The following is a 14,318-nucleotide window of genomic DNA, read 5'->3' as shown; positions in this document are numbered from 1 at the left end:
ACAGATTGACAGGAACAGATAAACTGGATCACAGAATCTACCCCAAACGTACAAGTTTCTTTGTTTCTTGGAGTAAAGTTGCGCATGCTTTTCCTTTCCATTTACCCAAGGCCAGAATCCTTGGAATTTGATGATCGTTCTTCCCACCAAATACAGGAGACTGTGTATTGAAAGAGCATGACTTTCCATAGAACAGAGGCGCTGGAACAGGACTGGAGTTATTTTTAAGAAACTGAGAGCCTGTATTTGTATGAATAACCAAAGTAATTAAGAAGAAAAAAAACAGATAATATAATCCCAGAAATGAAGTAGGTTTAAATGCAGAAAAATAGCCAACTTATCAATTGAATGTTCCTAAATATAAGAGTTTTGGCTTCTCCCATTAGGCATTTGTATGTCTCCAGCATGCATTTTGGAGAACATTTTATTCTGAAAATTTCCTTTGGGCATTTTTCTCTGTGGGTCTCCAGGTTTCTGAATAAATGTGTTCTTGTTATTATGTTTACAAATCACACTTGTACTTTAGTCAACTATAGTTTATCTTTGGAGGATAACTGGTACATTACATTTGCTACATTCTTTCTTCTAGGCTAGATAATCATTAAGGTAACTAGATTGCAGAAGATGCTACTTAAAAAATGTAATTAGATTTTAATCGCTTCTGTACTGTGTATGTTGTTTGTGTATCTGCTGCTGCTTTTTCCCCACTGATCACAAGGGGCAGTAATTTGATTCCAGGGAACAGTATATGGAGGCTTGATCTGGAGTACGTGTGTATTGTTAATGTATGGGTAGGGCTAATTTCAGCTTGTAGAAAATGAGGCCCCATATGCTTAACAAATGCTCTTCTCTTGTTCTCTAGGGTTCCGCTATGGAAGTGATATCGTTCCTTTCTCTAAAGTGGATGAGGAACACATGAAATATAAATCGGAGGGGAAGTGCTTCTCCGTTTTGGGATTTTGTAGATCTTCTCAGGTATAGCACTTACTTTACTCGTTGTCAACAAAAGAAATGAACTTTTCTCTTACTATTATTTGAGAGGGTATGCTTTCGATTGGTCCTTTTATTTACAATGTGTATTTATTTGACTTTTAGTTTTTTTGAATGTAGTCTGGGGATTAGTGTTAACTATCTTCAGTTTTTGAATAGAGAAGCCAAGATGTAGAAAAGTCGAGAAGTCTTAGCATGAATCAGAATATATTCCATTGAGAGTCACTTCTTAGCTTGGCTCTCGGTCATAGCTCACACAGCCTTAAACATCATTCAGTTCTTTGCTATTGTGTTGCTTTCTCTAAACTTATGTATAATAGAGTGTTTTAGAGGAATGAAGGTCTACTTGGGTTTTGAATGACACCAGGCCTCGTAGAATATCATTGGTTTATGCTGGTCACCCTTCTTAACGTCCAACAAAGAGGTCTAGGATCTGAAGCCTGTCCTTAAGTCATACATTCTTTAGACACCGATGCAGAGATACATAAAACACATAGCGGGAAATGCAGTAATTCACTGAGGGCCATGGGATAGCATATACTATTCTAGAAAGGGTTATTAAAGATTCCTGGAGATCTTAGATTAAATGTTCTTAAGGTAGGCAACCAGAGAAAATGAATAAGCATATCCTGTAGCGTATCTTTTCTAAGGCTCTATAGGGATAAAGCAATGTTTGTTGGTTCCAAAGAAATTCAAGTGAGAATTGTAATGAACATAAATATTAACCAGTATACTGGATTTGAGCTTCGTCGTGTTGCTCTGGGGTATAGTCCCTTTGTACTTTGGTGTTAGAATAATTCTGCGAGGGTGGGGAGATGTTTTCCATGATATGCCCAAACTGTTGGATATGTTTTTAAACTTCTTAAGCTGGAAATTGGGAGTACTTACTGAAAGTTGGTAAGATTTTAATGGTGAAAATAGATACTTTTTGGAAGTTGAGAGTTTCTAACAATTCTCTAACAAATTACACTAAATATATATTTCTTAAAAATAAAAGTATTCACGTTGGGAGTTCTACAGACTTAAAACTTACGGTTGTTAATGGCAGTGCCCCTAAGTCTTTCCAGTGAAGCAGAACCTTCGTTCAGGCCTGTGTGTAAAAACTGGCCTGTTGGGAAGTGGGTCTGCCTAATTCCAGTTAGCTCGAAAAGACCTATCCAAAACAACTGATCCGAAATTCATGACCCAAATAACTGAAGTCACCTGTGCCAGGGTGGGAATGGGGGGGCCTGTTTAGTTAAATGACAAAGCAAAAAAGAGTGAGCTGAACAAAAATACATTTTTCCATTTTAAAAGATTCTGTTAACTTAAAATTAACTTTTAAGTCATGACGTGTCCTCTAAATCAACTTACGTTGTTTTTAAGCTCTGTATTTATCTTACGTAAAATCTCAGACGGGTACAATAAAGATAATCATAATGTCACCATTTATTGAGTGATTGTAATATTCAATTCAATACAGTAAGCATTTTATGTGAATTCCCATTTAATTCTTATTACAACCCTCCTGGATAGGTGCCATGATAATATATTTTATACATTCGAAAACTGAGCATGTGATTGGTCTGAGGTCACAGCTAGAAGGTGGTAGGATTGGTTTTGAAGCGGGTCTCTCTGACTTAAGAGCCTATGCCATTAATCAGTCACTTGTAATTTGCCCACCAGGCGGACAAGCTGGTTTTTTTGACTGGTTTGGTCTTCATCCCTGCTTTCATATATTATCTTAAGAAATGCATACATATCTCTTTAAAATTCATTAATTGGTTAAAAAACACTTTCTATTTTGAGACAATTAGATTCACATGCAGTTGTAAGAAATAATACTGAGAGATCCTGTGTACCCCATACTTAGTTTCTCCCAAAGGTAACATCTTGAACACTATAAGGCAATCCTACCACCAGGATATTGACATTGATACAGCTTAGATACAGAACATTCCATCACCACAAGGATCTCTCCTGTTGCCCTTTTAGGGCCATGCCCACTTCTCTCACACCCTCATCCCCTCTTTAATCCCTGGAAACCACTCCTTTGTTCCCCAGTTCTATAATTTTGTCACTTTGGAAAGGCATATAAACAGAATCATACAGTATGTGACATTTGGGGGCTGGCTCTTCCCACTCAGCATAATTCTCTGGAGATTCATCCAGGTTATTGTGTGTACTGATAAGCTTGTTTCTTTTTATTGCTGAGTAATATTCCTAGGTATGGGTTTACCATAGGTTTTTTTGTTTTGTTTTGTTTTTTAACCAGTTATCCACTGAAGGACATGTTTTTCCCAGTTTTTGGCTATTATGAGTGAAGCTGCTATAAACATTTGAATACCAGCTTTTGTATAATGTCCTTCATTTCTCTGGGATAAATGCCCAAGGCTGCAATTGCTAAATTTTGTAATAGTTTAGTTTTAAAAGAAAACTGTTCAGTTTTGTAAGAAAACTAAATGCCTAGTTTCTTCAAAAACTGTCAAATTGTTTCCAGGGTGGCTGTGCCCTTTTATATTCCCACCAGTAATGGGTGAGTGACTCAGTTTCTCCACATGCTTGTCAGCATTTGGCACCATTGCTATTTTTTTTATTTTAACCATTCTGATAGGTGTTTATTTTTTTCCATTTTATTCTTAATTTAAATTTAATTAACATATAGTATATTATTAGTTTCAGAGGTAGAGTTCAGTGATTCATTAGTCTTATATGATACCCAGTGCTCATTACATCACATGCCCTCCTTAATGTTCATGACCCCAGTTACCCCATCCCTCGCCCCCCTCCCCTCCAGCAACCCTCAGTTTGTTTCTTGTGGTTAAGAGTCTCTAATGGTTTGTCTCCCTCTCTGATTTCTTCTTGTTTTATTTCCCCTCCCTTCCCCTATGATCCTGTTTTGTTTCTTAAATTCCACATATAAGTGAGATCATATGATAATTGTCTTTCTCTGATTGACTTATTTCGCTTAGCATACTTCCCTCTAGTTCTATCCATGACATTGCAAATGGCAAGATTTCATTTTCTGATGACTGAGTAGTATTCCATTGTGTGTGTGTGTGTGTGTGTGTGTGTACACACCGCATCTTCTTTATCCATTCATCTGTCAATGGACATCTGGGTTCTTTCCATAGTATGGCTATTGTGGACATTGCTGCTATAAACATTGAGGTGCAGGTGCCCCTTCGGATCACTACATTTGTATCTTTGGGGTAGATACCCAGTAGTGCAATTGCTGGGTTGTAGGGTAGCTTTACTTTCAACTTTCTGAAGACCATACATATTTTTTTAAGAGCAAGGTGTTTTCCATAGCAACTAAGCACACACCTTTTAGTAGACTAGTAATTATCTTTAATGAGATCACATATTTTTCCATCCTCCCTTAAAGTGAGGGAAACTAACATTTCTGGATTGAATTGATGCGAGCATTTTTATTATATGAAATAGGTTTGTTTTTTTTTTGTTTTTTTTTTAAAGATTTTATTTATTTATTTGCCAGAGAGAGAGAGCGAGAGCAGGAACACAAGCAGGGGGAGTGGGAGAGCGAGAAGCAGGCTTCCTGCCGAGCAGGGAGCCCGATGTGGGACTCGATCCCAGGACCCTGGGATCATGACCTGAGCCGAAGGCAGACGCTTAACGGCTGAGCCACCCAGGCGCCCTATATGAAATAGGTTTTTGATCTTGGTGTTTTTGTTTTGTTTTTTAATTGTGTAATTGCAAATTATTCTTCTCTTAAATTTTCAATTTGTCTTCCTCCAAGTTGTCATTGTTCTGGGTACCTAATTGTAGAATGGGTAAGAATTTAGCCAGAACTTCTCCCAGATGTCTGGTTGTCCTTTGAGAAGTCATTTAAGTGTGTTAGGAAACAATATAATTAACTGTTCTTTCATCAATCAAGAACCATTACAGATTCTAATAGGAGGGCAAATCTATATGAATGTAGCAAACTTTGTAGTTTTAATATGGGATTATTCCCATATATCTTTAAATAATAGTTTTCAAATGGGGACTGGCAGTAGAGATGGAGGGCATTTGAAGTATGTGGGCCAAACCCCCACACCTTTGAGACTCCATCTTCTGGAGCTGCTGTGATTCTGAAAGTGCTCAGTTTCTTGGCCTCAGAGGTAGGAGGGCAGAAGAACACTTGAGGAGCATTGCCCTGTTCAGCACATGGCATGTTCTTACAGATAAGCTCCAGGCTCAAGATTACAGGGAGCGGAGAGAAGTTGATCTTGGTCAATAGATGCAGGTAGTTGGTTATGATGCTAGGAACCCTGCAGTCTTCATTTCTAATCAGGTATCGGTGGAGCTGCTTTGACCCCTCTCCTACCCTGCCAGAGAAGTAATGGAACTAAAAGGGGGACAGAAGGACTTGCAGTACTTATTGTTGGTTTCACTAGTCTCCCCTCCTCCAGTGTGGCCCCCGCCCCCCTAATTAGTTCTTCACTCTGGTCTCTACAATTTGGCAGTGCCTCGTCTTTGCTCTTGGGATGAAGTCTAAGCCGCTTAACTTTGTTCATAAGACACTTCATGATTTGATCTTTGCTAATCTAATTTTTCACCTCTCCCCTCATACTAGGGCACTGCACCTACTCCAAAAGCAGTTCCCCAAAGGTACTATGTTTTTATGTCATTCCAGACTTAATTCACACTAGTATCTCTGCCCAGCACACTTGGGCGAGACTTTTCTCTTTGTTCCTGTGCATCCTTTAAGTCTTGACCTAGGTGTCAAGCCTGCCCTGACCAAGCTGGATGCCCTGTTTATGTGCTCTCGGAGCCCCGAGCTAGAATATTGCACTCTTGTGCTTTTGTAGTGCTGTACCCTAATACTGCAGTGCAGTTTCATATTTGTCTAAGCTCCTTAGGACAAGACTATATCCTGTTCATTATTGTGTTTTCAGTGCTCAGAACAATGTTTGACATATACTTGGAATTCAGATATGTATTGTGTTTAATTGAATTGAACCTCAAATAATAAGGTGTTTCTAGTCCCTATGAATGTTTTTTACTAAGACCATTTTGAATAGAATTTCTTAGTAACTGTGGCGTTACGGCTATCAGTGTTACTTATTTGGGTCAAAACCAATTGTTTTCCTCACTTAACTCTTGTAGGTCCACAGGAGATATTTTATGGGAAATCAAGTCCTAAAGGTCTTTGCAGCAAAAGATGATGAGGTGAGTTGACAGTGGGCCTTTGAGGTAGTGCCACAGAATTGAATTGTCATTTTAAGTGAGTTGTTTGGGGCTTTTATGGTTTAAAATGACGTTAATTCTTGCAACAACAGTGGGAAAGTTCACTGAGCTTTAACTCTGAAAATGGAGAAGTGATAAATGAATTTGTCATAGCATGAGCACAAGGCCCAAGGACATAGTCCTGCCACTGGAGACCAGGTGCGTATTAAAAACAAAAACATTTGAACAAATGCATTTAGGTGTGGGAATCTCCTGGTTTAATGTTGAGGAGGCTTGGGGTCAGGTTGACATTTTCATTGTCATTAAGCACTGAACATTTAGCACTGGCTTTAGCATCCTGGAGATAAGCTTTAGTGTTTTATTGGGCCACTTCCCTCATCTAGAAATTCGTCTTTGTCCCCTTCCCTCTTTCTTTGTACTCTTCTCGCACCTCCCCAGGAGATTCAGTTTTCAGGCTGGTTTTTGCCTAACAACCCATGACCATTGCATCCTACAGTAACATCTGCCCTCTCTGTAAATATTTCCTGTTCAGCCTCCGAGTTGGAACTTGTCATGTGGAGATGTTGAACTTTACTGGAATATTGCAGTCTCGTATCTGCTTAAGACTACGTAAGCAGGGATCCAAGTTCCAGAAGTATATTTGCGTTTGAAGTTAGTAAACTGGATGTAAAAGGCTTGTTTGGGATGCGGGGAGGGCGGAGGTAAAAGTGATCTAGTCCGCTTAGTCCCCTTTTCTGCTTTTTCTCCTCACTTCTGGCTGTTGATCTAGTGAATAGGGGTGCCATTTTATTGGAAGAGTTAATTTAGGAGAATTGCTTTGTTTCCCATCAGTACTGAATGGATTCAGTCAGAGCATAGTAGGCTTATGTGAATCCTAGTTTACATGAGAATCCTCGTTCATGGATTTTTCCTGAGTCAAGTCCTCTTGGGAATTATACATTTGTAGTGTATATTGTCATCATAGCTTAACAGCATTTTAACTGAATTTTAACTCCAACTTACTGTTCCTTCACACAGAGAAAATTCTGATCACTTCATGTGATTGCTGGTATGCTCTTGTCGACAGCTTTATGTTACAGCCTATGTGATTATTTAGACTTGCTAACTAAGGCCAGCCTTGTGCATGCATAATTCCAACCCAACCTCATACAGACCCTATAGATCACTGGGTTACTTTGAGGTCACTCAAGGGAAAAAAAAAAATTATCTACTAATGGCAAAGGGCTACTCTTTGGTGTCATTCTTGATGTCCTAGTCAAAGGATAATACTAATAATTGGAGCTTCTAAGATAGGCAGGGGAGCAAGGAAACTATGTCAGGTGATGACTTCCAAGAAAACTTCGTAGGTAGGTAGGGAAGTAGGAGGGACATCAGACATAATAGCCCCCTTCATACATTAGAGAATTATCATGTGGAATAGAAATTAAACTAGGTTTCCTACCAATAGGCGGTAGTTTTGTTCAAAATGAAGAATTATTTTTCTTAACAATGGTTATTACCTCCAGGTGGATTGGTTTCTTGTGAGATGGTCAGGTCTCCATTCCTGAATGTTTCCCAGCAGAGTCTTTATTTGCACTAGCCAGACTTGGGGGAGGGAATTTCATCATCATGTGGGTGGTTAAATTAGATGAATACTGTTGTTTTTCAACTCAAATATTCTATGATTCTGTGAATAATTCCTTTTAAAAACATGTTTTCTCTGATCATTAGCATGCAATTATTTTTTTGTATAGAGAATCTACACGTGTATATGATTTCTACTGTGTGTGGAGGAGAAGGAGATAAAGAAGGGAAGGAAATGGAGCTTTAGTTGAGTTTCCCGCAGGTGTAGCATTGTGTTTATAATGTCACAGTCATCCCCATCCTTGCTTCCTTTAATATCCCGTTGGTTCTATCAGAGACACCCAGATAGAAATTTGCAAACAAATTGGAAGTAATCTCATCCTCAGACTCCCATTGTGTTTCTCTGGTCTCTCCAATGGGATTTGTTAGACTGTACATGTTCTGTATTTGGTACATATCTCACTTCTACTAGTAAAGAATGTATTAGCTCAGTGAGATCAGGGACTCATCTTTGTTTTCTTACAGGGCCTAAGACAGTGTGTAGCAAAGAGCAGGCACTAAGTAAATATTCCTTGAATTGAACTAAAAAGGTAATGAATCTGCCACTAAACCCATAGAGGATTTTGAAGACAAATATTGAGGTCATAGGTTTTTGGTGTAGGAAATGAAAATATACATTGCTAACTTGGATAACGGTTAACTATAATACTGAGAAAAGTACAGACAATGTGTTTGGGGACTTATGGAGAGGGAGAGACTAAAGCAAATCTAAAATGGCAAGGGTATCAATTTACTGGGCCTTGAAAATAGGTTAGAAGCTCAAGAGACAGAGATGTGGAGAGGGCATTCTAGCTAGCAGGAAATTGTAAGAGCAGAAAGCTACAGAGGAGGGAAAGTACAAGATTTGTCCAGGAATAATGGTCAGCTCACTGAGGCTGGGATAGTGGAACCACTGGAGATTCTTTTAAAGATTTTTTATTTATTTGAAAGACAGAGAGAGGGTGGGCACATGCACTTGAGCAGGGGGAGGGAGAGGGACAAGCAGACTCTGTGCTGAGCAAGATCTCAACTGAGCAAGATCCCAATGCGGAGCTCAGTCTCATGACCCTGAGATCAGGACCTGAGCCAAAATCAAGAGTCAGACACTTAACTGACTGAGACACCCAGGCGCCCTGAACCATTGGAGTTTCTTACGTAAGGGGATGACATGATCAGCTCTGTGAACTGGAGAGGTATTGTTGGAAGAGATAGATTGGAGAGATAGCACAGAGGTAGAATTAGTAAAGTTTGGTGAACACTTGAAGGCGAGGGATGAGTCAGGTGGCATTACTGAAGACTTGAGGTCTTCTCGTTTGGGTGATTGGGAGGTGGAGTTCATGAGGTAGGGAGTACTGGAGGAGAATGGGGGAAAGATGGTAGTTTAGTTTTGGTCATGAACAGTTTGAGATACCTGTGGTATACTACCAGCTAGTAGGCAATATAAGTCTAGATCCTAGAAGAGTTTTAAAGCTGAATATACAGATTTTTGATTCATCAACTCATGGGACTGGATAAAATAATTCCCAAGTAGAGTTTCAGAGTGAGAGGAGAGAAAGGCCAAGAACAGAATTTCAAGATTAGTCGAAGAAGAGAAGAGTTAGGGGAAGACTGACCCACAAAGTAGAATGATCAGAGGAGAGTATTGTTTCTGAAGCCAAAGGAGAAAGTGCAGAGAAAGAGGAATGGTCAGATGCTGCTGAAAGGTCAAATAGAATGGGAACCAAGGATTGGCAATTAGGAGGTCATAGGTGACTTTGCAGAGTAATTTCAGTAAGGTGAGGGCAACAGCTGGATTAGATTGAAGAATAATTGTGTTGTAAGCCGTGAAAACACCAAGACTGTTATTTCATGAAATTTAGAGGTGAAGGGAAAGATATAGATAGTAATTAATGGAGAGGGGGGACAAAGAAATATTTTGTTTAGGAAGGCTGAGACTGCAGTTTATTTGGAGTCTGAGGGTATGAATTGAGAGAAGAAAGATTGAAGTGATAAGAGAGAGGAGCCACATAATGAAGTACAGTTCCAGAAGAGGTTACAGTAAGTGTGATCAAATGCAGGTGTATACAGTGTGGCCTTGAAGTGGATAGAAGGCACTTAAAAAAAAAATCTGAAATAGGAATAAAGTGGATAACAATCTTTTTTTTTTTTTAGGCTCAGTATAGTTATTTTTCTTTACTGTATAATCATGTAGATATTATAGTGTAGTTCAATTAAGAAAAGGTATTCTGTTATATACATCTGAATTTATCTGACCAAAATATGGGAAAAAAAAGATTAATTCATGATCAATATATATTGAAGAGACTCAAAAATCATTGTGAACTAGGCACGAATGGTTCTGGTTACAACCAAGAAATGACTTAGCAGAACCTCTTTAACATTTGGCATGAAAAGGATCCAGAAAAAAGAGGTTAATGTTTTCTATTTTATTGTCAGTTTCAAATTATAATACTGGTAACTCCAACCGAGGCTTTGGAAACACTAAAAGTACTCAAGTACTCAATATTTTTCCTGTTCGGTCTATATATTTGATCTAGTTATCAACAATAGGGTCCAAGAGTAATTTTGATAAGCACAAAATTTCTCAAAACTCAAATTCTAAATAAAAATGTTTATAGCACTAGAGCTCAGAAGTTTGCCGCACTGATAATCTGTAACTGCTGATATGATAAAAAATTTCTTTAGTAGCATTGCTAATAAAGCTATGCTGTTTTACCAGCTAATAACATAGGTTGTAAGCATAGTAGAAACAATGTATAACTTAAAGACAAAAGAACTTTCTTTTTCTAAGTGGATAACAATCTTGTAAGTACGGTTGACCCTTGAACAGTGGAGGGTGGAGAGTTGGGGGTGCTGACACCCCATGCAGTCAAAAATCCAGTATAATTTTTGACTCTCCCAAAACTTAATTACGAATAGCCTACTCTTGACCAGAAGCCTAACCAATAACAACAGTCACTTGCTATGTTTTATATACCATATTACAGCGCAGTAAGCTAGAAAAAAGAAAATGTTAGGAACATCTTAAGGAGACTACATTTGCGGTGCTGCGCGGCTCCGTGCGCGGGTAGGCCCGTGCATTCCATGCACGCGTGCTCCCGGTTTGGCTGTGTTGGGTTGTGTGGGGAAGGAAGGCTCACGCGCGGGCTCCGTGTTCATCCTGCGGCTCTCTTCCCAGGCAGCAGCGGTAGCGCTCTCCTCCCTGATTCACGCCTTGGATGAATTAGACATGGTGGCCGTAGTTCGATATGCCTATGACAGAAGAGCTCATCCTCAGGTTGGCGCGGCGCTTCCTTATATCAAGGACGCCTATGAGGTAAAACCCACAGTTCTTTCACTGTTCATTTTTTCCTGTCAGTTCCTTTATTCCAGACGGGGCTTCTCAACCGGGAACATGCATGGGAATGACTTGGGGTTCAGATTCTGTAGGTCTGGCGTGCTGCCTGAGACTGTGCATTTCTCACAGATTCCCAAGTAAGGCTGATGCAGTTGGTCTGTGAACCACACACTTTCAGTTGTAATGAAAGAACGTAAATTATAAAAGTATGTGAGGAGCTTATTATTAAATCAAATTAGTGAAGGTTACCTGTAACCTTATGTTTGCCCAATCCAGTGACCTCTCAGTTCTCACCCTTCTTGACCTCGCAGAACCTTTTGGGGATAGAGAGTGCCCCTAGTTTTACAAATGAAGACTATGGATAAAGGTCAAGGGTATGATTTTGTTGTGGTCGTTGAAAAATTCAGTTTATTTAGGGTTCTCCTGTTGAAAATACAGGCTTAGACTCTTGACCATCGCCTGTTTCCCGGAGAACTTTCTGTGGTAGAACTGGAAAGGAGAAGGCAAATATCTTGACTTCCCGATATGCCTTCCAGTCACTGTGACTTTTCCATTTGTTGTATTGGTCACACATTTCGCAGGTATTCTTTGGTAGTCTTTCTTTTAAGTATTTTTTTTTATGTTTAATATTCTTTGTACTGTTCACAGTTGTAAACAGTGAATAACAGAAATCAAAGCAATTTACTTACCACGTACCAGACTTGACTTGTCTGACTTCTGTTGCACCACTTGCATGGCGCTTGGGACCACCTTTATATTTTTTCCATTAATTTGGTTTCTGCTTTTACCTCCTCTCTTTCTCATTAGTGTTTAATATATGTGCAGCTGCCGTTTATGGAAGACTTGAGACAATACATGTTTTCATCTTTGAAAAATAATAAGAAATACATTCCCACAGGTGAGTTTATTTCCATTTTGCTCATTAATTGGCTCTAAACACAGACTGTCCTTGGGAAATCACTGGTCTGCAGTCATTGATCGGGGCCGGGAGACTTCACAGGGTGGAATTACTTGGATTCCAGTCGTGCTCGTACACAGTGATGATGAAGGTGGTGCATCACGTTTTTTCGTAGTAGGGATAGATTTGCCCTGAACTCTCCAAACACTGTCTGGTTTCCCCCCTCTGACTTAGAGCTTGTAGCTAGGGAGCAGCTTATTGGAAATGGATGTACATTCTCTAGTTGTGAACCAGTTCGCCCTCTGCTGAAGTGAATTGATGTGCAGTGTCAAAGCTGTGACTTTAGTGTCCTACATAAGATATGATGTAACTAATTTTGAACCGAAAACTAAGTGCTGGAGATTAACTTTTCTCTTTGTCCTTTCTTTGTAGTTTATAGGTAACCCTCCAGGGCTCCTTGTTCCTTGTTTCTGGGAGTTACTTTGAGCTTGATGAGAAAAGACCTTTATTATGCATCTGGCTACAAATGTCAGGGTGCCGCATGGAATGATTCTCACAGATAACAAATCCTATCTTAGAGCTCATAGTTTAAGACAGCTGCAATAAAATATCAGAGTGGGCCAATGTAGAGAATATATACCAAAAAGAACACAAAATAATGAGTAGATGTTTCCGTTTGAAAGTTTAAATCTGTGTCGTTATAGGATCAGGGAGTTGTGAGGTGAGTCTCAGAAGTGGGTTCTCTGTTTGTTTTTTTTTTGGTTAGATCCTTGAGGAGCAGTGTGCTGTAGAAAAGCCAAGAATCAAATAGACGGTAGGACTTGTGTCTTCACCTTCTAGAAATGAATCCCTCCGCATCTTGGTGGAGCCAGGCATGGACTTGAATGTTTAGAAGCCTCCATTGTGTTATAGTATTATTTCTCTACGTCTTGATAATTTCAAACATTTATTGAGTAGACATTTAAAAAAGAGAACTTTGTTGAGAAATTATCACATGGACATAAATCACTCACCCAGGATCTAAATATCAAGTATCTTTCAGTCTCTTGATTTATTTTCTGTGAGTTTGCATATTTTTATTTGGATGTTCTCCATTGGGAAATGGGTCGTTAAAACTGTTTGACATATGCCCCAAGTAGATATTTACATAGAGGTGTGCGATGCCAGAGTGATCTGGCCTGTTGTTAGTTTGATGTAACAAATGGAAATCACTGAATGTTCACACACACAGGTGCAACCTCCTACCTATTGCCAGGTGGACCCTGCAGTAGTCAGTTTAGGATTGTGATGGCTGTGCCAGTGTCTGAAACCTCCCCTGGAAAGTCCAAAAATGGGATAGAAACTTATCAGGATAAAAATCCCTCCGCTCTTTCCTTTTGTAGTAAAAGAGATATTTGAAAAGGGAAGAACAGAAGCACAGGGGGCTTTTTAGGAACTGCTTACTCTTTTCCACCTTTTGCCTGATGGCTGTGAATGATCCAAAAACAGCACTTCAGCTTTTAACAGCTGAGCTGCTATATGAATCAGAATGGAAGTTATACATGGTGGTTTAGGTAGAAGTGTTTTTGGAAAGTATTGCCTTTCATCCACATTGCCTTGGACTGTGCCCCTTTTTGTTGAGTCGGTAGATTTTTATTGAGGAGCACTTGCTTTCTGCTGGGTATTAGAGAGATGATGAAGATGTCATGTTCCTGCTGTCAGGGATCTTACAGTTTGAAAATGGCGGGGTAGGCAGGGACACAGGTGTACATATAGGCCATGAGGTCTGTGAGTGGAGAGAGCTTGTTCTGACTTGGGGAGATTGGGAAGGAGTCCACTCTGTCTGGTCTACTGGTATCTTCCTGTTAGGTTACTCTTCCTCTTAAGTCACTCTGACACAAGATCTAGGAAATCCTTGTAAATCTTACACCTCATCACCAAAGGTACTGGCTTTTTCTTTTTCATGTTTTTCTCCTTTAGCTAATTACTAATTTTTTTGAATGTACTAAGTCATTGAATACTGAATATTTTGAGTCTCTGTATAGAAGTTGGATTTTGTATGGCTGTGGTGCTTCCTCTGGAGCAAACTCTTTTGCTTTTGATATGATATTACACTGCAGAAGTTCACCCAGTGGACCTAGGAGACCAGCTACCCAAAATAGCTCTTTCTACGAAAGACAACACCAAGACTCAGGTTAAATGACTGAATAACTAGAGACTATTTTTTGGCCAAGCCTGGACTGTATAACCTGCCGCGAATGCTGTATCTGTGAATGCAAAGCATTTATTTTAGTGGAGAGCAGTGGAGGTAATCATTTTTGCTTTGTGCACTCTTTTATC

The 14,318-nt window shown here is 39.4% G+C and overlaps 1 protein-coding gene across 5 annotated transcripts in view; it reads left to right on the top strand.

Annotated features, from left to right (window-relative positions):
• XRCC5 (X-ray repair cross complementing 5) overlaps positions 1-14,318 on the top strand; it is a 78,384-nt gene that overhangs the window by 19,946 nt on the left and 44,120 nt on the right. For all 5 annotated transcript variants that reach the window (XM_081813653.1, XM_081813655.1, XM_081813654.1 and 2 more), the window contains exons 9-12: positions 863-975; positions 6,082-6,144; positions 10,943-11,080; positions 11,909-11,999. In XM_081813653.1, coding sequence (XP_081669779.1) covers positions 863-975; positions 6,082-6,144; positions 10,943-11,080; positions 11,909-11,999 — 405 coding nt within the window. The remainder of the gene's footprint in view (positions 1-862; positions 976-6,081; positions 6,145-10,942; positions 11,081-11,908; positions 12,000-14,318) is intronic.

This window comes from Leptonychotes weddellii, chromosome 3 (assembly GCF_054177405.1).
Source record: "Leptonychotes weddellii isolate Sample4059 chromosome 3, ASM5417740v2, whole genome shotgun sequence".
In the NCBI taxonomy this organism is placed as follows: domain Eukaryota; kingdom Metazoa; phylum Chordata; class Mammalia; order Carnivora; family Phocidae; genus Leptonychotes; species Leptonychotes weddellii.
This window is presented reverse-complemented; position numbering and strand designations above follow the sequence as displayed.